This window comes from Palaemon carinicauda, chromosome 1 (genome assembly GCF_036898095.1).
Source record: "Palaemon carinicauda isolate YSFRI2023 chromosome 1, ASM3689809v2, whole genome shotgun sequence".
Classification (NCBI taxonomy): Eukaryota; Metazoa; Arthropoda; class Malacostraca; order Decapoda; family Palaemonidae; genus Palaemon; species Palaemon carinicauda.
The window spans coordinates 261,258,342-261,280,841 of record NC_090725.1 but is presented as its reverse complement, the minus strand read 5'-3'; the positions used below and the strand labels follow the sequence as shown (position 1 = coordinate 261,280,841).

Sequence of the window (22,500 nt, the reverse complement as noted above, 5' to 3'; positions counted from 1 at the left end):
TATTTTCATTTTTTTTTTCTTTTTTTTTTCTTTTTTGAAATCCTCAACATATTATCCAACTATTTTTCAATTTACAACATTTATTGAGAAAATAAAAAAGTCAAGACAACACTTATTTAAAAATAATCGTCGGTATCGTAAGTTTTCTTGCAAGGACGATGTTTATATCAAGGACAGTATATGCACAGTGCTCCGTACACCTTTGCTGTAACAATAGAAAAAAATTCGGTGTCAGGGATAATAAACGCTTTATTCTAATCCAGTTTGCCTTATGGAAGTTGACCATCCATGAGAAGTTGGTGGAGGCGTTTCTGGGAAGTGGTGTTGGTGCTCAATTAAACTTTATAAGAGATTTCACATGCTATTATGCCATTAGGTAATTTTCGCACAAGGAGAGAGATGAGAGCTACCTTGACGTGATATATATATATATATATATATATATATATATATATATATATATATATATATATATATACAGTATATATATATATATATATATATATATATATGTATATATATATATATATATATATATATAGAGAGAGAGAGAGAGAGAGAGAGAGAGAGAGAGAGAGAGAGAGAGAGAGAGAGAGAGATTCCAAAATTTACAACGGAATAGCTCGACGATCATGCCATAAAAGTACAAATAAATGTAAACTATTTTAAAGGCCTAACGCAGTCTTCTTTTTCCTTTTTTCCCCACTTGATGAAAAAATACCGTGAGAGACTCCAGAGGATAGAGAGACCACCCCAATAGAGCACGAAGTAATTCTGCGCAGACATGGCTCTGGGGTTTACCTAATATGGCATTGAGGAGACACACAAATCGGGTTATGCCTATAAACAATGAAGTGCACAAAGTCACGTGTCATCATTACCCAAGAGAAGTAGACCAAGATTAATAATAATGATAATAATAGTAAAAATATTATATTTAAAATATCGGCACGCACTTTCATCTTTAATTTCTTTGTATCAGCATTTACTTCTCTCCCCCTGAGACCAAGACCAGGATATAAAAAAGAAAACATACCAAAATTAGAACAGCATAAACGCCAACAGACTCCAAAGATAACAACATGCAGAAGTGTCCGCAATGAACTAAATATACGAAACAATATTTGCCTTTCCCAACAACGAATTGCTTCAGTTCTCAAGTTCATACGACCGACTAATAAAACAAAGACACGTTCTCTTCACTCCGGCTAAGGAGGAGAGCCATGAGAACTGGTGACAACGCCGCAAAGTAAGCGTCAACGGCCGTTGAAAAAGGCAATCCATGCCCTTAAGAGAGAGAGAGAGAGAGAGAGAGAGAGAGAGAGAGAGAGAGAGAGAGAGAGAGAGAGAGAGAGTCACAAATCCCCATGCAATATGTTTAAAAAAAAAAACAACTAGATAGATTTACGGGTCTGTATTTGGAGTAATAATTTTGTTTAAAAAATCAATTTCCTCTTGTAAACAAATTATATAAAATGGCACTGTATATCAGACTCCACCCGCAAGCTAACTGTCACAGCGGAAAAAAACACAATATTGAAAACTTTATTTTTTTCTTTCTTCCCTTATTCTTGATAGTCCTTCGCATATTGTAGACAGAGGGGGATGATGAATATTTATGAAATGGATTATCGCTACGGAAGTGGGCGGCTCTGAAAAAGGATAACAGATAAGGGGGGTTTCATTTGTAAATAACCGATACACCAGGGGATCAGATGAATTACATAAGACATAGTTTCGAGAATAAATAGAATTTTCATGGATATGCACGCCTAGAGAGAGTTCCTTGGCTCCACAATTTTTCGTTTTCTTACACACTACTGGTCGAAATAATCATAAATGCCACAAATAGCGTTGATACTGAAAAAAAAAATATAAAATATACACAACCACAGAGGACAACGAACTAAACCGATATTTTGAACGTTCTCGTACTGAATATGGTTACGGTGTACAGTCAGTCAATCTTACTTCCTAACGTCCAATCTTATCACATCCGCTTTCCTTGGCCAGCACTTTTACAATGTATTCATAGATAACATTTCATTGTGAGCCCAGTGTCGCTAATTGAAGCTACATAACATGAAATATTATTGATAACTTATCTTTGAAACATTCTATGGCCATTGTCGTTGTGACAGAATAATAAAAACCAATCAATGAAAAGAACACACAATTGGATTGTTGAACGATGGATCTAAGCCAGGATAGTCATTTTCAGCTTGTGCAATTATTACCATACTTGATTTTCTTATAATACTATTATGATTTACTCAGCTCAATAGGATAATCTTCCTTTTTAATGCGTCAAAACTGAAAATACTAACCGGCGCTGCTAAATTTGCACTCCAATTTCAGACCAACATCGAGTCTTGGGAAAAACAAACCTGATAAATTTTCAAACAACCATGAACCATTAAAGGTTTAGCTCTCATTTACCTCTCGATTTGGATGTAATTTTATTAATCTTATTTTCCATCATTCTGAAACTACAATGTTTCCAAATAAAAATAATTTACAGCAAGTTATATAAATTTAATAAGTATCTATGGAATTCTTACCACGATACATTTATTTACTTGACAATTATCAAATATGCGAAGGAAGGAAAGCAACAGCACCCACAGTAAGTCCCAGTAGAACACAGGTAGTCCATAACTACCCCTCACAATTCTAACCATGCCAGACAAACTCTGTAATAACGCAGCTGTGAATTCCAACAATAGAAACATTTTCTTTGAGAAATTTTCCTGTCAACAAATCTTCACCTCTCATCCAACTCCTTCCTAACCAACTCCATTTAGTTTTTACCGCCTTAACTACTACTCTTGGCCTCTCTCCACCAGGCCCCTGCATCCACCGTCCCCATCCCCACCGACGGCGCCCTAACAACAGTCCCTATTAAGGGTAACGGTTGTTGTGAAGGGTCGGAATCTAATCTTGGGATCATGTCACTCTCCAGCACCAAACAAAAACGCATTAGCACATACGCTCTTCCTTTGCTAAAAACTCTGAACACACACACTAACGCACAAGAGAGAGAGAGAGAGAGAGAGAGAGAGAGAGAGAGAGAGAGAGAGAGAGAGAGAAAGTTTAACTGGCGCCGATATTCTGTAGCAGCAATGGATCAAAATCAAACTTGATTGACGGTACCAAAAACCCAGTATCTTCTTTCAAGACAAGGCGCACCAGTACTTGTGGTAGACTGAATTAACCTTTACATTATTCTGATATACTTTCCCCATAAAACATTAATCACAGATATTTCTTTTCAAATATGTACCTGAAGGAGGTCGGCAACATTCTAATTCTAATATTTTCTTCATTACAATTCTACATAATAATAACAATAAAAGGACTTACTATTCATAGCTTAATACACAACTTCAACCTCTTTAATAATAGGAAACGGTTCTGAACCACACACTACAACAACCATGTACTGTGGGGGGGAGATGAACATATCCTGCTAAGCCTAAAGCCAGTGTGTGTTATGACCATTTGGAAAAAGGAAGGTGTCAACCACATGAAAGGCGTATACAAATGCTAAAAAGGGTTGAGAGAGAGAGAGAGAGAGAGAGAGAGAGAGAGAGAGAGAGAGAGAGAGAGAGAGAGAGAGAGAGAGAGAGAGAGTTGTATTACATACACACAATATATATATATATATATATATATATATATATATATATATATATACTGTATATATATACCATAGAGGATTCGGTAAAGAAATCAGCTGCTTTTGAAAGCTGAGACAAAAAAGCAAGGGGTTTAATGAGGTACCCCCTTGACGGCTGAATACAAGCAGAACAGAGTGGGCGTGGTCGTCCCTGGCGGTTTAATGACAAATGGAAGTGTGAAATCACTGGCCTTATCAAGAGAGCTTATCGGATTTAAAAGCTTCAAGTCCTCTACAAAACTTGAAAACTATCTAATCTCTCTCTCTCTCTCTCTCTCTCTCTCTCTCTCTCTCTCTCTCTCTCTCTCTCTCTCTCTCTCTCTCTCTCAATATTAGACAAGATTTAACAGTATGACGAGGGTGTGGTGCTCTTATGGGATCGGTTATGGTCGGTATCACAAAGATGTCAGAACGGACAATTATCCCCCACATATGGGGAAAATACGGGGCTCTTAGCGGATAAGCTCATGCAGATGAAGGCTGAGAGAGAGAGAGAGAGAGAGAGAGAGAGAGAGAGAGAGAGAGTCCAAATCACAAAATCAGTGACAGCTTTTGTATTTCAAATAATGATATAAAATTACTTTTAGTCGAAGATGACGGATTTATCTTTAGATAAAAATATCATTTAAAAAGAACAAGTTTGTGAGTAAAAAAAAATTTGCGTTAGCTAAAGAACTTGAAAATTTTCTTGATTGGGTATATTAATATTCTAGGTAAGAATAAAATCATTTTAATCTCACATTTTTGCCTTAATATCAATACCAGTAAAAAGTTTGTTATGAATTTTCGTAACCTTAGCATCTCAGGGTAATTGAATTTACAATGTTAGAATACTTGAAAGATGTACTTAAAGTACAAAAGTAATATAGTCTGAATAGCAAACAAGCTATCTCTAAAGCAAATAAAATGTTCGTTTCGTCTTAAAAAAAATTATTTAGTATTGATACTGATATAAAGTCTTAAAAATAAGATGCAACAAAATAAAATTAATACCTTTAACTCTTTATATTTTCACTTATTACGTATGTATAGTCATCAATCTCGGAAATTCATAATAAGCCTAGTTAAAATTAAAGACAATATAGAGAGAATTTATAAACGATGTTTTCCAAAGGCTGCACAGCTACCTCCCATTATAACTGTACAGTATAGCAGTCATAACCATGGGTATAATAGGTACAACGATTAAAAACATCAAAACATTCAAAATTTTGGACCCGTGATAGGTGTCCTAATAAAACAATCCATTTCATTTTTCCCTGCGTTTATATATATATATATATATATATATATATATATATATATATATACATATATATATATATATATATGTTTCTGTAGTTATAAACTTTCTCTTACAAAATTCCAATAGACCCCACCAAATTAGCCAAGCAAACCTAAAGCACTAAACTGCCACAAACAGGAAACCTAGCCAAAAAGGCTATTAATAAATTATGACTTAGATGAATTAAACTCAAATGATTAGGCTCATGGTTCCAAATTATTGATCTTCATTCATAAACAGTGAGGATCCATCAGTAAAGATTTTTGCGGAAAACCCCTTCATTGCGCAACCCAGTTTCTCAAAACCGGGCCACGATTAAAATCTGCTATCAATCATTCTTTTCTTTTTCTTTAGAAAAGATCAAGATAGAGACGACTGGCGAAATCTAACCGAGGTCCTTTTGCGTCAATAGGCGTAGGAGGAGATGATGATCACTCATTATGACTTTGTCAATCCTAGATAAGATTTTTAAGAAAGGGTGTACATACTTATTAACTCAACTTGATTTAAATATTCATTCTACTAGTCTTTTACATTTTTCATCCTTTACTGAATATTTCATAAATGGAATTTGAAAAGGATTTTTGAGAAAAAAGGGCTTCATGCATGGAAAGGAGAAATTGTGATATGACTAACATTAACAATGGTTCTTCTCCGATACTCTTTTTTCCTGTTATCTTTCATTAGACAATAAATCTAAAATAATACTTACGAAGTGCATTGAACATGTTACCTGAATGTGCATTTTCATTATCTTTTCAAAATAGCCATTATATACAAAAAAATCCGACAAAATACTTATATATATATATATATATATATACTTGTATATATATACTTGTATATATATATATATATAATATATATATATATATATGTGTGTGTGTGTGTATTTGTATATATACATGTGTGCGTTAATAAAGAAACGTTTGTCCCCACCTATTTACTTTCGAAAAAGAATATCCACTAAGCAAAGTAAAAGTCTCTCTCTCTCTCTCTCTCTCTCTCTCTCTCTCTCTCTCTCTCTCTCGGGGGAATAATGAGCACCTTCATAACTTGTGACGAGGCTACGGCCACTAGACCAAGAAACTATGTGGTCGAGAGAGAGAGAGAGAGAGAGAGAGAGAGAGAGAGAGTTATAACTTACTGCAAACATGATTACTCCTTCTTGATAATGGCACAACAAAATAGGAAATGGACACGCCCAAACACAACCATAATAATGTATGTTAAATGAACCAACTCGTGAGCACTCGTATCTAAAACAAAATAAAGAGGCTGTCTCACTATGGAATAAAAGTAATTAAGAACCACTAAAAATGTAATAAAAAGAAAATGATGAAATGTCAACATTCCGGTAGAATAACCAAGTATGTATCTAAAGGCAACACAATACAAGACAGAAAGATACACATGTAACATGGACCCAGAAATTATATTATCATTGTCTTTTATTTTACCTATGTTTATGTTGTTTCGGTAATGTTCACGCACATTATGCATACATACACAATAAAAAAATAATATATATACATATATATATTATATATATATATATATATTTTTTTTTATATATATGTACATATATATATATATATATATATATGTACACACACATATATATATACATATATATATATATATATATATATAAATTATATATATATATATACATACAAACATATAATCAGATGGTCCTACTAGCATTAACTTGAACATCAGAAACTTGGCGCCTTACTAAAACCTTGGAACATAAGTTAGTTACTCAAAAGGCTATGAAAAGATTAATGAATGATGAATAACGCTAAGAAACAGAAAAAGAGCAACGTGGATACGAGCGCAAATTAAAGTAGATGATATTCTAACGTGTAAGAAGAAGAAATGGACAGGATATATAATAAGAATTATAGATAATAGATGGGCATTAAGATTAACAGAATGGGACCCTAGAGATTGCAAAAGGAGTTAAAAAAGAAGACGATGGATTGACAAGCTAACAAAATTTCCGGGTAGACTGGCATAGAAACTCCATAAACAGACAGGAGTAGTGGAAGGACGCAGCTGAGGCCTTTGCCTTGCAATGGACTAGTTACGGCTGATAATGACGTGCGTATATATATATATATATATATATAAACCGTCACCGAACATGAACATAGGTGGAATAAACAATAATGATAAAATTTTTGAGTCCAGTTACATAAGCCCCGCCAAATAAGCAAACGTGACCCGCACCATCTGGTACACGTGATTGACATTCAAACAAACTTCAGACCAAATATATGCACTGGAAATGCACAACCTGACTTGCCAATGGCTCACCTTTGCAAAGGCATTCCAGCTTATTTCACGGAGGTAATTTGAAAATATGAAGCAGCTCATATTTACGTATCAATCTGTATCCTCAAGAAAATTGTACGAACATTAAACATTCTGTGATATGATTCAAACCCAAAGACATTACAATTACATTGAGAAATTCCCCTTTCTATACACCATGGTGAACTAAGAAGCAACTTCACCCTTACTATGCACTCGAATTAGAATCAAATGAGATGTTAAAAGTCAGAGCGGTTATCAAAAATAATTATTTCTCTTAACCTTGACCGATAAATTTATTGTACAAGACAGACTAGGCTCTTCGGACGCCATCCCATTCAAAGAGGTAAAATGCGTAGGCTTAAAAAGAAAATGGTTGGACATATTAAAAAAACAATGACAGCAACAAGGATGAGGAGATATTCTGCTTTACTTAAAGCTTCTAGGGAGAGGACACAGGAGATGGGGCGAGTCACTAGATACGAAAGAAAATCTAAACCACCCAGAGAGAGAGAGAGAGAGAGAGAGAGAGAGAGAGAATCTAAACTACCCAGAGAGAGAGAGAGAGAGAATCTAAACTACCCAGAGAGAGAGAGAGAGAGAGAGAGAGAGAGAGAGAGAGAGAGTTTTGTCAACTCTTTTTTTTTAAATGAATGCATACATATCTTATGACATCACACATAAGACTAATTCATCAACTATAAAAATATATAATGAGATTTATTAAATTATATTAAGTTCAATCAAAGATCATTCTCAAGGTTATAAGTCATTTGTATATCCCATTGTTCACGCGAACAATACGTAAATTCTAATTCGTCATGACCCAGTTGTTATTTGCTGAAGCCAGAGAATTAATCTAGGACTCAATATGAACATGTTCTAATAACAACGTCTGAAAATAACTTTGATTGGGTGTGTAAACTGTTTATTATCAGGAGGTATACATGGATAGACCTTAAATCTAACATGAGGCACATTCAATCACTCAAGATCCTTTAAATCGTGAGTATTAACTCATTATTTTTTGTGTGCAACCATTAGTCATTCGACTGTTATCTGATAACAAAATTAAATATTTTTCAAACATTATCTAAAACTTGATGTACGTTGGTATTTTTTCAAAGTAATGGGATTTCGCCTTATTTTTCTACAAGTTAATAGTTGCATGTTTTGAATTCAACTTTTGCACTGACGAAAATAAAAGTATGGTAGTTGGAGAAGCAAACTGAAAGCAAAAACTCCGAATTTTTTTTTTTCTTCTAGAAACGAAGACATTAAACAAACTTCGAAGCGAAGTTCCCACTGTTACCCTACACTATCGGGAAGGTTATCACGGGGATGCATATTAGTCTTTTGGTCCAAGGAAATCAAATACTCTCTCCACACACAACCTGGGTCTGCTTAGTCAGTATTGGGCTTTGCAAGTAACGACACATAATCAGTAACAGGACGCTTGTCACCTAAGAGTTACAAGATTATAAATCCTCCAAAATTATATATTCCTAAAACTGCTGATAAGATTTATCTAATACCTTATCAAATTAAAGCACACACACAATAATCTTAAATTCATTTAAGCATGACCAAGCCTAGTTTGTACTCAGTTTCATGAAGACTTATAGAAATAAGACTATTTTTTTTCTTTTTTTTTTTTACAAGAGTTCACTATGTAGTTTTGGAAATTAAAACCTCTGCCAATAAGAATTTTGACATATATATTAATAAAAACTGCTCGCCAATAAGAATAATAGTATACATTATTTAAATCACGTAACAACAATGATTGATGAAAACTGGAAACGTTTAAAATTTACCTTACTGACTTTTTTCTGGACCTAATATGGAAAAATTTTCTTTATCCTATGTAACATGAAACTTTTGCAGATAAACACAACAACTACAATAACAAAAAATTAAAAATATTACAACACCCTAAAACAAGGGAGCTAAATAATATCCACAGGTATATATTTATATCAAGACAAATAAGTTGAATAAAAACCGGTCTAAGGAGTTCTCAAACGACAACAAATCCACGTGACCCTTGTCAAAACATAGGAGTAAAAATTAATTAAATTATTCAAAATATTCCAGGTGTTCAATAACTAAATTGTAAAAAAATTCTCAAGTATTACAGCACGTTATTAAAATTGAGCAAAAAACAAGCGTGACCATTATACAAAAATCATTGGTAATTACAGTCCAATATTCTCTTCACAGCTAATTAAAATTATATGCACTCATGATTATATGAAATAATAATATGGTATAACTAAATTGGAAAATTAACCGATGAATTTTCTATCCGAGTGAAGGATAGTCGCCTGACCACCTGCATTGCCTTAAACGTCTCATTCGTCTAGTCCAGATAAGAACCCAAAACAGGTTGTTGACGGACTGCCGTCCACCACAACCAAGCCACCGCAGATGACTTCTTACTTTGGGGGTTGATGACTGTGGAGAGAGGTTGGGGAGAAGAAGGTAGTAGTAGTAGAAGTGCTAGAAACAAGTTTTCCCACCCACACTTGAACCTCGCATTATAATTAGGATCCAGTTATTGACGAAAATTGGTTTAAAAACTTCAATGAATAATGTCTGGTTACCTCGTCTTTGCTTTAGGTGAGGGAGGAATCTCCACACCTCCGTAGAGCAAGTCCTAAAAATACCATAGCGGAATTCCATAATGATTAAGAGGATACAATTACCATCGCCCGGATAAAGATGACGCGGATTCTGTCATTTAACAGGCTACAGGGTCTTCATTTAATTAACGCCGAATGAGGATGTCGTGGCGCATGCTCTCTACGTTTCTCGAAATTCACACACAAAAACAAATAATAAAAAAAAGGCCCAAAACTAAGAAGAAAATCTTATGCAACGATGGTTCAGCTTCTTTTCGTAACCACGACACTAAGTCTAACAACAGCGAACAGCCAATAAAGAAAATCCTCTTAGGGGGCCGTGTACAGCTTCCTCTCCCTCTATCCCTTAAAAAGAAAGGATATTAGATGTCATCATCGACACCATGATCAGAGAAGTAACCCTCTTCCACCCACCGTACAACCTGTATCCCTCCCTGCTACCCTTCATTTTCACTTGATTGGCTTCCCTGCCCTCAAGGAAATGCTACCATTGCTACTCTGCTATCATCATTACTACTAAGCTTTCTAAAGAAATTTCCCCACTGCAAAGAAATGCTGCATTACTATCTAGATACTTTGATCTAATAACCAGCATGGTAGGATACTAGTGTGTGTGTGTGAAAGCACCCACAAAAATTGTTAAATAAGATTAATATACAATTCAGTATTCGTCTTGTCATCGTTAACTACCTTTCACAACACAAACAATTAAAGCAATTTGCTTGATACTCAAATGATCTGAACATTCTGAATTTTTTCTCCTAATAAAATTTGAAATACATCATTTTAAACCAATGTGAATGAGGGCCATAGAATACACTCAACGTCTCTGACCTACATTTTTTGTTATTATCATTGTCATTATTACTCGCTAAGCCACAATCCTAGTTGGAAAAGCAGGATTCTATAAACTTAGGGGCCCAAACAGGGAAACTAGCCCGGTGAGGAAAGAAAACAAGGAAAAACAAAATATTTTAATAACAGAAACAACATTAAAATAAACATTTCCTATATTATCTATAAAAACTTGAACAAAACAAGAGGGAGAGAAAATAGATAGAATAGTGTGCCCAAGTGTACCCTTAGGCAAGAGAACTCGAACCTAAGACAGTGGAAGGTCATTTACAGCATTTAGGGTCGTACAGATTATCGGTTGCGTTTTAAAGATCATGATCAATAATGATGTAATATTAACCAGACGTTAACCTACACAACGTTGTATATACCCTATACTCAAATGAGACTTTTTCTACAAAATACTCCGCAATGGATAAGTATGCATCCATCCCCAGGTAATTCAAAATACACATATAAAATTTCTAAAAGAAAACATGTTTTGAGCACTTAACGGGAAAAAAAGACGAACAAAGAAACCACACAATGCAGTGACGACAATAAAATCTCATACGCTTAAAACAAAGCAATACCCTTATACATCACCATAATCCCTTCATTAAAGAAAAGTACTTTTCCATTCCTTCCACTTCTTGTCAGTTTCAAATAGGTACCAATTGTAATTCCTTTTCTACACTTTTATCTTATTCACCACGCTTTATCCATGCATTGTATAATACTCTTTCTTCCACACGTAACTCCCTCATTATCTAGCCACTCCTAACATCAATTCTTGCGCATCTTCATTTCATTCAGAAATCCCTCTAAATCCCTGTCTCTTACTCCTCTCAACAACGACCTTGCTATGACATAAGTGAAGTGGGAGGGGAGGGGTCTGAACGAAGGACGAAAAAAAAAAGACTGCTCTTTCCTCTCCTACCTCAGTGGAATTTCCTCTCTCTGGGTGAGTCATAAACGCTGAAATGAGCAGTCCTTAAAATAATGGAAGGGCACTGAAAACCCTTTTTCGACCGCCTCTGTTTCTGTCATTAGATTATATCTAGCAATGGATGCGTAAATGTGCAAACATCATTTATATATATATATATATATATATATATATATATATATATATATATATATATATATATATACAGTAAATCCCATACATATGAACATGTATTCCAATAGCGAGTTCTCAAGTCCAACATGATTAACTTCGACATCCAGCTCATATCCCTGTCAGCTGGTTTTCCGGACACTTTGTAAGCTAACGTAAAGTTTTTATCAAGAATTGCTACAGCTGTTTTTCAAATACTTTCAAAATACGTTTATTTTGTTTTATTTATTGCACAAACAAGCTCACATCTCTCGAATGCTCTTATCTTGTGAAGTACTGTAGACTATACATTTGGGGTTGATACAGACATGACAGTACTGTTTATCTTGAGTGCAAATAATGACTCATGACACGAATAAAGTATCATATAAAAAGTATTATATATAAAGTTTTCAGAAACTTATTAGTAACAGATACAATGTAAGCAAACAAAAGCACAACTAAACTGCACCTTGAAACGTACAGAATGACAAAAAGAAAGTAGGAGGGAAGAAGAAAGCAATCGGCTGTCTTGCAAATCCTGCACAAGAACCGCAGAACATGCCACATGTGACGCTCAACATCATCCTATGATTTATCAAACAACAAAACCTACCTCCTACATAACGTCCACTTTTTCCCTTTCCACCTTAAATGCTGGTTGACTCGGCAAATGTGCCGGACACGGCAATAACCGTGCAACTCGTCCGCAACTAAGAGGTCCCCTTGACGCTCCCCCCAATGATTAACAACGTGGCCAAAACACCAAGTGTGCAGTGCCTGTACACCCATGGGCTCATGACCCCTGCGTTCAGGTGTGTACCGATGATTCACATTTTTTTTTTCACTAGGGGGGTATATGACCTTAACAACACTGAGGTACAGTAATATACATGGACCATAAACAAATAAGATTCTCGATTCAGCAAATGTGTCCATTCCCCGTGGATATTTGTAATAGAAAATAATTATCTTTAAATTTCCGAAGTGTCCGTTTTTAAGGTACAATTAAGCGATAACTCACAGGTTGTGGATGTAGATAAATGGCATAGTAAGCAGGCTCACATATCTGGTTCTCATGAAGGTACACAATGTGAGTCAAGGTGAAAATATGACAGGGGAAAAATGACATAATAAATGGGATATACGTAGAGTGAAACATTTACGCTGGGGTTCCAAGTATTATACATTAAATTTCCCTCTAAGATCCCAACGAGAGAGAGAGAGAGAGAGAGAGAGAGAGAGAGAGAGAGAGAGAGAGAGTATTTCAGCTTAAATAGGAAACCATTAAAGCGATTGTAATCGCACATAAAACCTCACCTTCACACCGTTGAATTAGATCAAATTACTAATACTCAAGAGGAGGGAAAAGGGGCTTTGAAAAGGTGGGGGATCCTAAACTGCAGCTCTAACCAGACACATCAATAGCCCATGAAGACCACATCTAATGGGGTAGGAGGGGAGGGAGAAAAATTATAGGGGGTTGGAGGAGTACGGGAAACAAAAAGTTCATTAAAAATGGTTTTAGTTGGAGACATGGTTAAGGGAGGGGTAGGGGTAGACAGAAGTAGAGGCACGGTGGCGGGAATGAGGAGAGTAAACGGGGGAAGTTGAAGGAAGGGAGGGAGTAGATATTTCCGGGGTTGAGTCACGACGCGCCTCTATGGCGTGAGCGTTGTACTGTACTATCAACAAGCGTTGAGGCTACACAGCGCCCCTTTTCTCCGCTAGACATACACGCGCCGCACTTGAGAAGGCTTCCACTTCAAGGGCATTTCAATGCTAGGGCCACCAACACATTTCAGACCCTCTCCAGGTCCCACTCACAAAAAGAGGGCCTTCAAATGACACTGAAAATGCTCTCAGATGAACAACCGGTTCATTCATGCATGAAAAAAACATAAATGCCCACTACATTTACATATACCCACAAGCATACACAAAAGGGGAGCACTATACCCCACACAAATGTCCCTCTCCTTAAAATCACTTGAATACCCAACCGCAAAAAAAAAAAAAAAAAAAAAAATTATTCTGGTTGTAAATGTCAACAGCCACTGCCTTCAATCAATTTACATAAATAATAAAATTGAATTTGTAAGTATATTTCATATATAAACCTTTGCTCTATAAGAACACTAATGATTACACCTAAGTGACCATCGCTATTACAGGGCTAGAAAGCTCTTAATGGATCCCATAAGAACCATGGACACAATGGCCCTTTCTCCCCATAAACGAACTCAAGTCCTCAGGGCCACAAACAAAGGACGAGTCAAGTAACGTCACATCATGGCCTTGAAATTGACCATGAAAAAACGGTCATTAGAACAGCATTTAAAATTGCTTGTTTCAAAATGATGCAGTGCAGATTTTCTTAGGAATAACAAGGTAAGTGATACGTGCGTTTAAACAATTACGTTTGTGCAAAAATTGTTATGATATGATTATTGAACTTGAGACCAAAGAGAAAACTGATGATGATAATTAGTTCGAAGATACTCTGCTCTAAAAATAACCCATGACCAGCATATTTATAGTAATAAATAAAAGCCTAAGTCTAAACAAATATTTTCTTTAAAAAAATTAGATAAATGAAATAAGTAAATTCTTAATGCCGTATTTAGTTCCCAGGTAATAAACTTACGATTTCTACACACAAGAATACAGCGTAATTACAATGACCGTTATGCAAAACAACACAAGTCGGAAAAAAAAGTTGAATAAAACCTGACAACAATTAGTTTCTTCTTGGATCATTTCTTTTCGCAGTTAGTAATGAGACCTGAGCTACAATATAAAAAGTAGGGAGTGGCCCTTAACATTTCCAATTATGGATATACAGAAGGCCAAATAGAGCTTATATCTGATCAGGCCCTGATAAAGAAAAGTTTATGGATGAAAGAGCGGCATCTCAGATTAGACTAAAAACATGTTACAAAAGACGCCAACAATTGGCATGGTTGGAAAAAAATAAATAAATAAATAGCTTCTGGAGCCAAGACTTCGCCAAGGCTGATAATTCCATCTCCCTCAAAATATCTATTCTCCGCAATGGATTCTGGCCCGGATCTCAATCTTTTCCAAAATCAAATCGTTGCCAGTCACGAGACCCTCATGTAGTTTTCGTTTAAATCCACAGATGCCGTTTTGTCTGACTTTGGTAACAAGCAGTATATCCATGAATCTAGATTAAAGAAAATGTTTACCAATTAAAAAATAGCAACATTCCATACATAACTTTTTGATCAATTCAATTATCATACGGAATGAAAACAAGTACTTAATTCAGATCATAATCTCTCATAGCTTGCTGTAACTCTAGAGTACATGTGTAGATTTTTCATAACAATCTCAGCCGCAAATAATATTTCGTGTAATCTTCCCAGTAAAGTGACATGCATAATCTAACCATAATCATAACCAACCTATGGGAGATAAAATGAAGGGAAATGCATATGTCTCCCATTGACTGACACAACTTGGGTATAGTGATCAAGGAGACCATTCAGTGAAGAAGTGCAACGAAGGAAAACTCCGCAGTGGCGCTATAGAGAAAATGGTGAGCGGACAAGTAGGTAAGGTAAAAGATTAAACACAGAGGTGGCAAAGACCCTTTAGTAATAACTGTGAAGTAGATAGATAGCACTAAACGCCCCCCCCCCCCCCCCCACCTTTTTCCTAACCGAAGAAATTCTTTCCTATTTTCATTAACTATCATATAACTAGTTCTGGGATTTGTTACTATTGAAACATAATGATAAAGCAAGGGCCAATTTTATAATGTTCCAATTAAATGCAGTGCACATCTGAGAGACCTGAGGAGACCCACCTGAGATTTTAGAAAATAAAGATGCAAGCACTTGTTAGCAGCTTTTCTACTGAACATGATTATTTTTGGACGAGCTAACCAAGCAGACGATAAATGAACATTAATACACCTGCAAAAAATCCCGTCGACTGCATTATGGCTAGATAGTTGAAAGGATGGATTGATAAAGCAATTTATCATTATGATCCAGAAATGACCTCATCGTAGCGAGAGCTCTACTTAAGCATCATCGAATATCCATTCTGAATTTCCATTGACTGACTTCAAACGTAAGGGTCTATAATTTGTCGAAGGTGAGCTGGTTTAGAGGGAGTGCGTGACATAACATGCCCCTGCGGGATGCGTAGGTGGTGGTAAGGTGGACGGCTGGCCATCACGAAATGCACGCTTCGTTATTTCAAATCGGTATAACATATGATTGTCATTTTCAAGGATGGTACATGGCAATGACACAATGACGTCATCACATCCTGTCATGGATCAGAGGAACAGTGGTAATTCTCTCTCTCTCTCTCTCTCTCTCTCTCTCTCTCTCTCTCTCTCTCTCTCTCTCTACACACACACCCACACAGATGTAACGGATTTTTAAGTATAAAAGCAATAGTTTCTCGAGAACTCAAATGAATATTTAATCGAGAGAGAGAGAGAGAGAGAGAGAGAGAGAGAGAGAGAGAGAGAGAGAGAGAGAGAGAGAGAGAGAGAGAGAGATAACCACATAAATGTATAAATGGCCAAAATATCCATGGACACCAACTCCAAGCACAAATGAAAGCACGCAGTCTTATCTGGTCTAACAAGACCACGTCAAGAAGTCTCCATCAAAGGAACCGCCTCTTGCAAGATCCGAGCAACTGCCAACCATGCTCCCGCTACCTGGCCTTCCGTACCCTCGCTCAACGTTACCCATTGAATGATATCCCCCCTCCCCCATACTAATCCCTCCTCGGACTTGGGTGTCACTGGTTCTTCCCAAACGAAACTCATTTCTATTTTTAAACTTGAGGAATAATAGAGAATGGTGAATTGATGTCGAACATCAATGGTCACTAATGCCAAAGGAAAAATAATTCAAAGGTAGTCAAAAGCAGATTCTCTAAAGTGTGGTTCAACAGCTCTAATCATTAATGAACCAAAAACAACTACTGTATAACTTCGCTCATTTAATGATTATTCATAAGTTAAATTAGCCTTCACGAGTCATCTAAGAAATAGATAAATATATGAAATCTTCGAGTGCCATTTTTCTGTTATAATCAATCCTCAAAATCCCTCATAAACCTCTAAAGTCATTTTCAAAATAGAGCACATTAGCTATCTTGTGCACACACAAGCATGAAAATAAGAGTCTATGGACATTAAACTCCTTGCTTAGGCTTGTCGTCCAGTATTGAGCAGAATACCAGTATTCTCGATACAATAACCTTAATAAAGAGCAATTCATAATTATTATTGGATTTATGTACTGTACTTGGGACAGTCTTAGAAATGAAACTATAAGGGAGATTACTCGAGTGCCATATGTGGATGAGATCATAGTGAGGGGCAGATGGAGATGCTTTGGTCATGCTCTTCGCACTCCACAAGAGAGATTAGTTCACCAAACGTTCAACTGGGCTCCACAAGACACTAGAAGAGTTGGAAAACCCAGACCTACATGGTTGAGGAATATGAAACGTGAAGTAGGAGAGGACGATTGGAGAATTATTGATTTAAAAGCTCAAGAGAGAGATGACTGGCGAAATCTAACTGAGGCCATTTGCATCAATAGGCGTAGAAAGAGATGATGTTGGAGGAGGCCATTCAGCACCTAGGTGCAAAACTTGCAAAAATTCAGAGACTGGAGAGGAAAGAAGCTAGAACGAAGGTAAAGTAGAAGAATAAAAAAGTAGATGCACAAAGGGCCAAAGGTGCGTCTCTCAGATATATATATATATAATATATATATATATATATATATATATATATATATATATATATATATATATATATATATAAACACCGTGTTTATGCATGCAGTACGCATGCATAACACACACATAATATACAGTATACACACACACACACATATATATATAAATATATATATATATATATATACATATATATGTATATATATATATATATATATATATATATATGACAAAGAGAAAGAGTATATAAATGATAATTTCTTACAGCCCTCACCCCAATCAGCAACAACAAAGCAAACTTAAGAAAGTAATTACTTGCAAGAAGAGGCAACGCTTTAACGGACAATGACCAACAATTAGGTTAACAGATCCCACAGTTTAAGACACTGGAAATATTATATATATATATATATATATATATATTATACACACATATATATGTATATATATAGACACACAGACACACACACACACATATATATATATATATATATATATATATATATATATATATATATATATATATATATAATAACAATGACGGGCCGGGAAACTGATCTACTTTTGATTATAAAAAACTTCGACTGTGTTCAAATGAAATACAAACTATCCATACAATTCCTTAGGAAAACCAAAGTGATAATACTGACAGACATACATACACTACATATATTTGTACCATACAAATTTGAACAAAATGTAAAAGTCCAAGAAATACCACCTTCCTGCCAAAGAGCACTGGCTGAGTGTTACTAAAGATTCCTCATTCAAATGTAAATTTAAACAGTTTCAAGACTTTTGCAATCATAATCATCAAGATTTCTTGTATGAACATAAGATTATGTATACAAATGGCAATAATTAACCCCAAACACGTATCTTTTACGCAGTTACTCTTGAAAATCAGCTTTTTTTTTCTTTCACGTTTGCATTATAAAGCAATAATAAATAAACTTCCGAAGGCGAAAATCTAATCCCTCATATGAACAAGGAACATTGACGGATTAATGCACAAAAACATGAAAGCAAATATACAGGAGTGAAAGTAGGGATGGCAGTAGGTTTGACATGGGTAGAGCTTTCCAACTTGTAGTTCTTCATCGTGGTCCTACTGTATTTTGATTTCGAAGCTTGTCATCAATTCTTTCGAAGTTTATTGAAAGTTAACGTCCCCAAAAGCTTATAAAGCTTGAGAGTACACTCGGGCACACTATTCTATCTAAATTCTCTTCCTCTTGTTTTGTTAAAGTATTTATAGTTTATATAGTAAATATTTATTTTAATGTTGTTACTGTTCCTAAAATATCTTATTTTTCCTTGTTTCCTTTCCTCACTGGGCTATTTTCCCTGTTGGGGCCCCTGGGTTTATAACATCCTGCTTTTCCAACTAGGGTTTTAGCTTAGCAATTAATAATAAAACATACCAGCATAAAAACAAACATCGAGAAATAAATTACATGTTTATTTAAGAATATCGTACATCAACGTTAAAAGATTACTATAAAGAACATTGTGTGCGTCTGCAATTTAGAAGTTGTAGCGTTATGCCCCATCAGCATCATCCAAGTATCTAAAACACTAGCTGTCAAAATGGGATTTTAGATGAATAAACGATGTATGATTGATTTTGTAGTCATTATTTAATTTTGTAGTCATTATTAATGCCTAAATTATACCAAAATGCAGATTCCAGATTATATAGGGAACCCACAAATTTGGTAAAATTCTCTCTCTCTCTCTCTCTCTCTCTCTCTCTCTCTCTCTCTCTCTCTCTCTCTCTCTCTCTCTCTCTCTCTCTCTCTCTCTCTAAATAATTACTAAGCCTTATAGATGAACAGTTAAAATATACAAACTAGTCTTGGTTACTGACGAGAATCAATTTCTTACAATCAAATTCTGGTAAATAAAACATCAAATTTAAAGGACCTTCAAGTACAATTAAAGAATAAAAATTGAACCTCATTGCAAATGCATCGGCGGATTATTATAAAAACCTGGTTCAACTAGTCAACTAGATATGCAAATTTCAAAGCCACGTAACCTGCCTGATATCGGTAATATATAAAAACATGAGCAAGAATAAATTTGTATTCGACACTTAACCTATATAAGATATAAAAGTCATCGTTATACGACCAATGAGGATAAAATTTATCAATAGCTTTATATATACACATACAATACATACACATATATACATATATATATATATATATATATACATATATATGTATATATCACTATATCTATATACTGTATATACATATATATATATACATATATATGTATATATCACTATATCTATATACTGTATATACATATATATATGAATATATATCACTATATATATATATATATATATATATATATCACTATATATATATATATATATATATACATATATATACGTGTGTACATTAAATTTACTATAAGTAAAGAGAGATGAACTGCTTGAAAAGTTTCATGTTCCTTCACACCCCCAAGCGAAGACAGAAAAGAGGCGCCAGCAACCGACCTTGGGGTACCCTAAACCAGTCATTTAGAATCTACATTTAAGGATAATGAGCTGACTTCTATCAACTAACAATAGAGCTTTTTAATGACATACAAACTACTATTATCGCATCTTTCTACAATAATTTTCTTGATCTACTTAGATAAACTTTAAACCATTCCTGATAAAAAAAAAAATGGCAGAACTTTTCATGAATAACAATTTATTTTTTTACTACAGGAGAAATAGGCGAAGTTCTGTTACTGAAAGTCACTTATTGCCGTAAGAAACTATTCTTAATATTAGATTAGAACAGAATACAGAAGTCAAATGAATTAGAAGGATCTGAGAAATTTTCCAATTTACATTTTTTTCCTCCATTGATTTCAAGAACTAATCTTACTCATTTGGTATCATACCTGAAAAGAAAATTGAACAATAATACACACGTATAGCAAAGCATAATAATAAGTTACTTTAATGCCTTCATACAAGGACAATGTGGGAAAATACGTCTTCAACATCTCAACCTTGAATATAAGTTCGGAAACTCGTCTCACGGTGTGAAGCAACTGAAAACCTTATCTTTATCACCATCGGTAAAGGTCGACGTCTATTCCCAACTCCCCGTTTGCAAACGCAATCTTACGAAGGAAATAAAATGTAGCTTTCACGGACTACAATATCATCTAATCGAGAGCAAGAGCTTCTTAATTATAATTTGAGTTTCCTATAATTTGTCCACTTAAAATTAAGCTTTTATAATTACAGTGATTTCAAGCAACCAATCTTAATTTGCTAAAACTGTTTATAAAAGCAAAACCAGAGGAGTTTATTTCACGGGAATATTGCAAAGAACTTGAGTTCTTTAAAAGCAGTGATGTTCTGAAGCCCAATTCAGCTCAAGCAGCCTATGTCTCGAGGGGACTTGAAGTACTTTCAAGAAACAAGACGAACAAGAAAAAAATGTCTTATCTCTTGCTAAGACCAGTATTCGATACATTCTTTATCACACAGAAGGATCTCGCAGTTGATCCCAAAGTCATCACTCAAACTATAACTCCTATTCTTTGATGTATGAAAATGTCTATTGCCCTAAAACATTACAGCTTGGCCTTCGAGCAGTTCCCGACACACGCAAGCGTCATCACCAATCCTTTACTGTCAAGAAACTCAAAGATTATTCGCTTATTTCAACGAAGTGATTGATTATGATGGTTGTGAACACGGCACTCCTCAAAAATCACTATCATCATCGCTTATCGAAACAGCTGGCAAATACGACATAAATTCCATTATATATTTACATTTATAAAAGTTTTAAAATTAAAACACTTATATTATGATATTTCGATTTAAGGTACTATAATGGGGAATCACAATAATATTTTACATTCAACATGATAAAATTAAACAACATACATAAAGTACATATATTGCACAAAAACAAATCATATACTATGGGTTACACATACACATATAATGTTTACAAAAATTGCATAAGATGCAGAATCGCACAAACATAAATAGAGAAGTATAAAACTACTAAAGTGCCCAGAATAATCCCACCAAATGCCAATAACCCGAAAACTGTCAGAATCATAGTTAACGTTCAAGTCATCTTACGTTTATTTTCCCAAGCCAAGAACTCCAGTGAGGCGGACAGATTATTCACGTAATTCAGCAACATGTCCAGCTGGGCCAAATCTTCTCCATATTCCTCGTCTCCATAGACAGCACTTTTCCCATCGTTGTCGTCACCCGTCCCTCCTCCTCTGTCTGCCCCTTTCATCCCCAACGTCATCGTCTCTCCTGACGGCATCATTTTTTCAGAACCTTCGGAAAGACTCGAGGCACAAGGGCGATTTGCGCGAGAAGCTGCACTCTAAGAAAAGTCACTCGAATGCCATGGCCGTAAGCAGTTTCGATTCTGAATGCATTGGATTTAATTAAGACCTCTTCCTCCTGTGAAGAATTATGCACCGTTGACATTTCGACAGTTCGTCATCCCATATATCGTCACAAACACTGGCACCCTACCACCATTCAAAGCGCACTGCCAGGACAATTATGATCACTTATAATCATTAAATGCCATATAAGCTTTAATAAATTCACAGTTGTTTCATTAACAGTAGAGAGTTGTTATATAAAAAGACACCAATGAAAGTGTTAAACTAAACAACTTTAGCTGGAGGAGTAACAGCAACAACACTTGCGAAAACGCAAAACACTTATTTCAATTATTTTTCAATTCGGTAAAAGGTGCACTCCATGAAGTTCATGTCAGTTTATTAGACTAGAATCAATTTAAACTTTCTTCGGTGTTTTCAATGCGTCGTAGTAAACACGATTTTTCCTCAATTATCCTAAGTCTTTTTCAGCATTGTAAAATTTTACTTC

The 22,500-nt window shown here is 35.1% G+C and overlaps 1 protein-coding gene across 6 annotated transcripts in view; it reads right to left on the bottom strand.

The window, feature by feature from the left end:
- Positions 1-22,500, bottom strand: part of LOC137655644 (uncharacterized) — a 582,773-nt gene that overhangs the window by 157,771 nt on the left and 402,502 nt on the right. For 2 of the 6 annotated variants that reach the window (XM_068389579.1, XM_068389589.1), the window contains exon 1: positions 21,724-22,500. This exon is cut by the window's right edge and continues 269 nt beyond it. The exons of the other annotated variants lie outside the window; for them this stretch is intronic. In XM_068389579.1, coding sequence (XP_068245680.1) covers positions 21,724-21,922 — 199 coding nt within the window. In that variant the 5' untranslated portion in view covers positions 21,923-22,500. The remainder of the gene's footprint in view (positions 1-21,723) is intronic. 6 annotated transcript variants of the gene reach the window in all.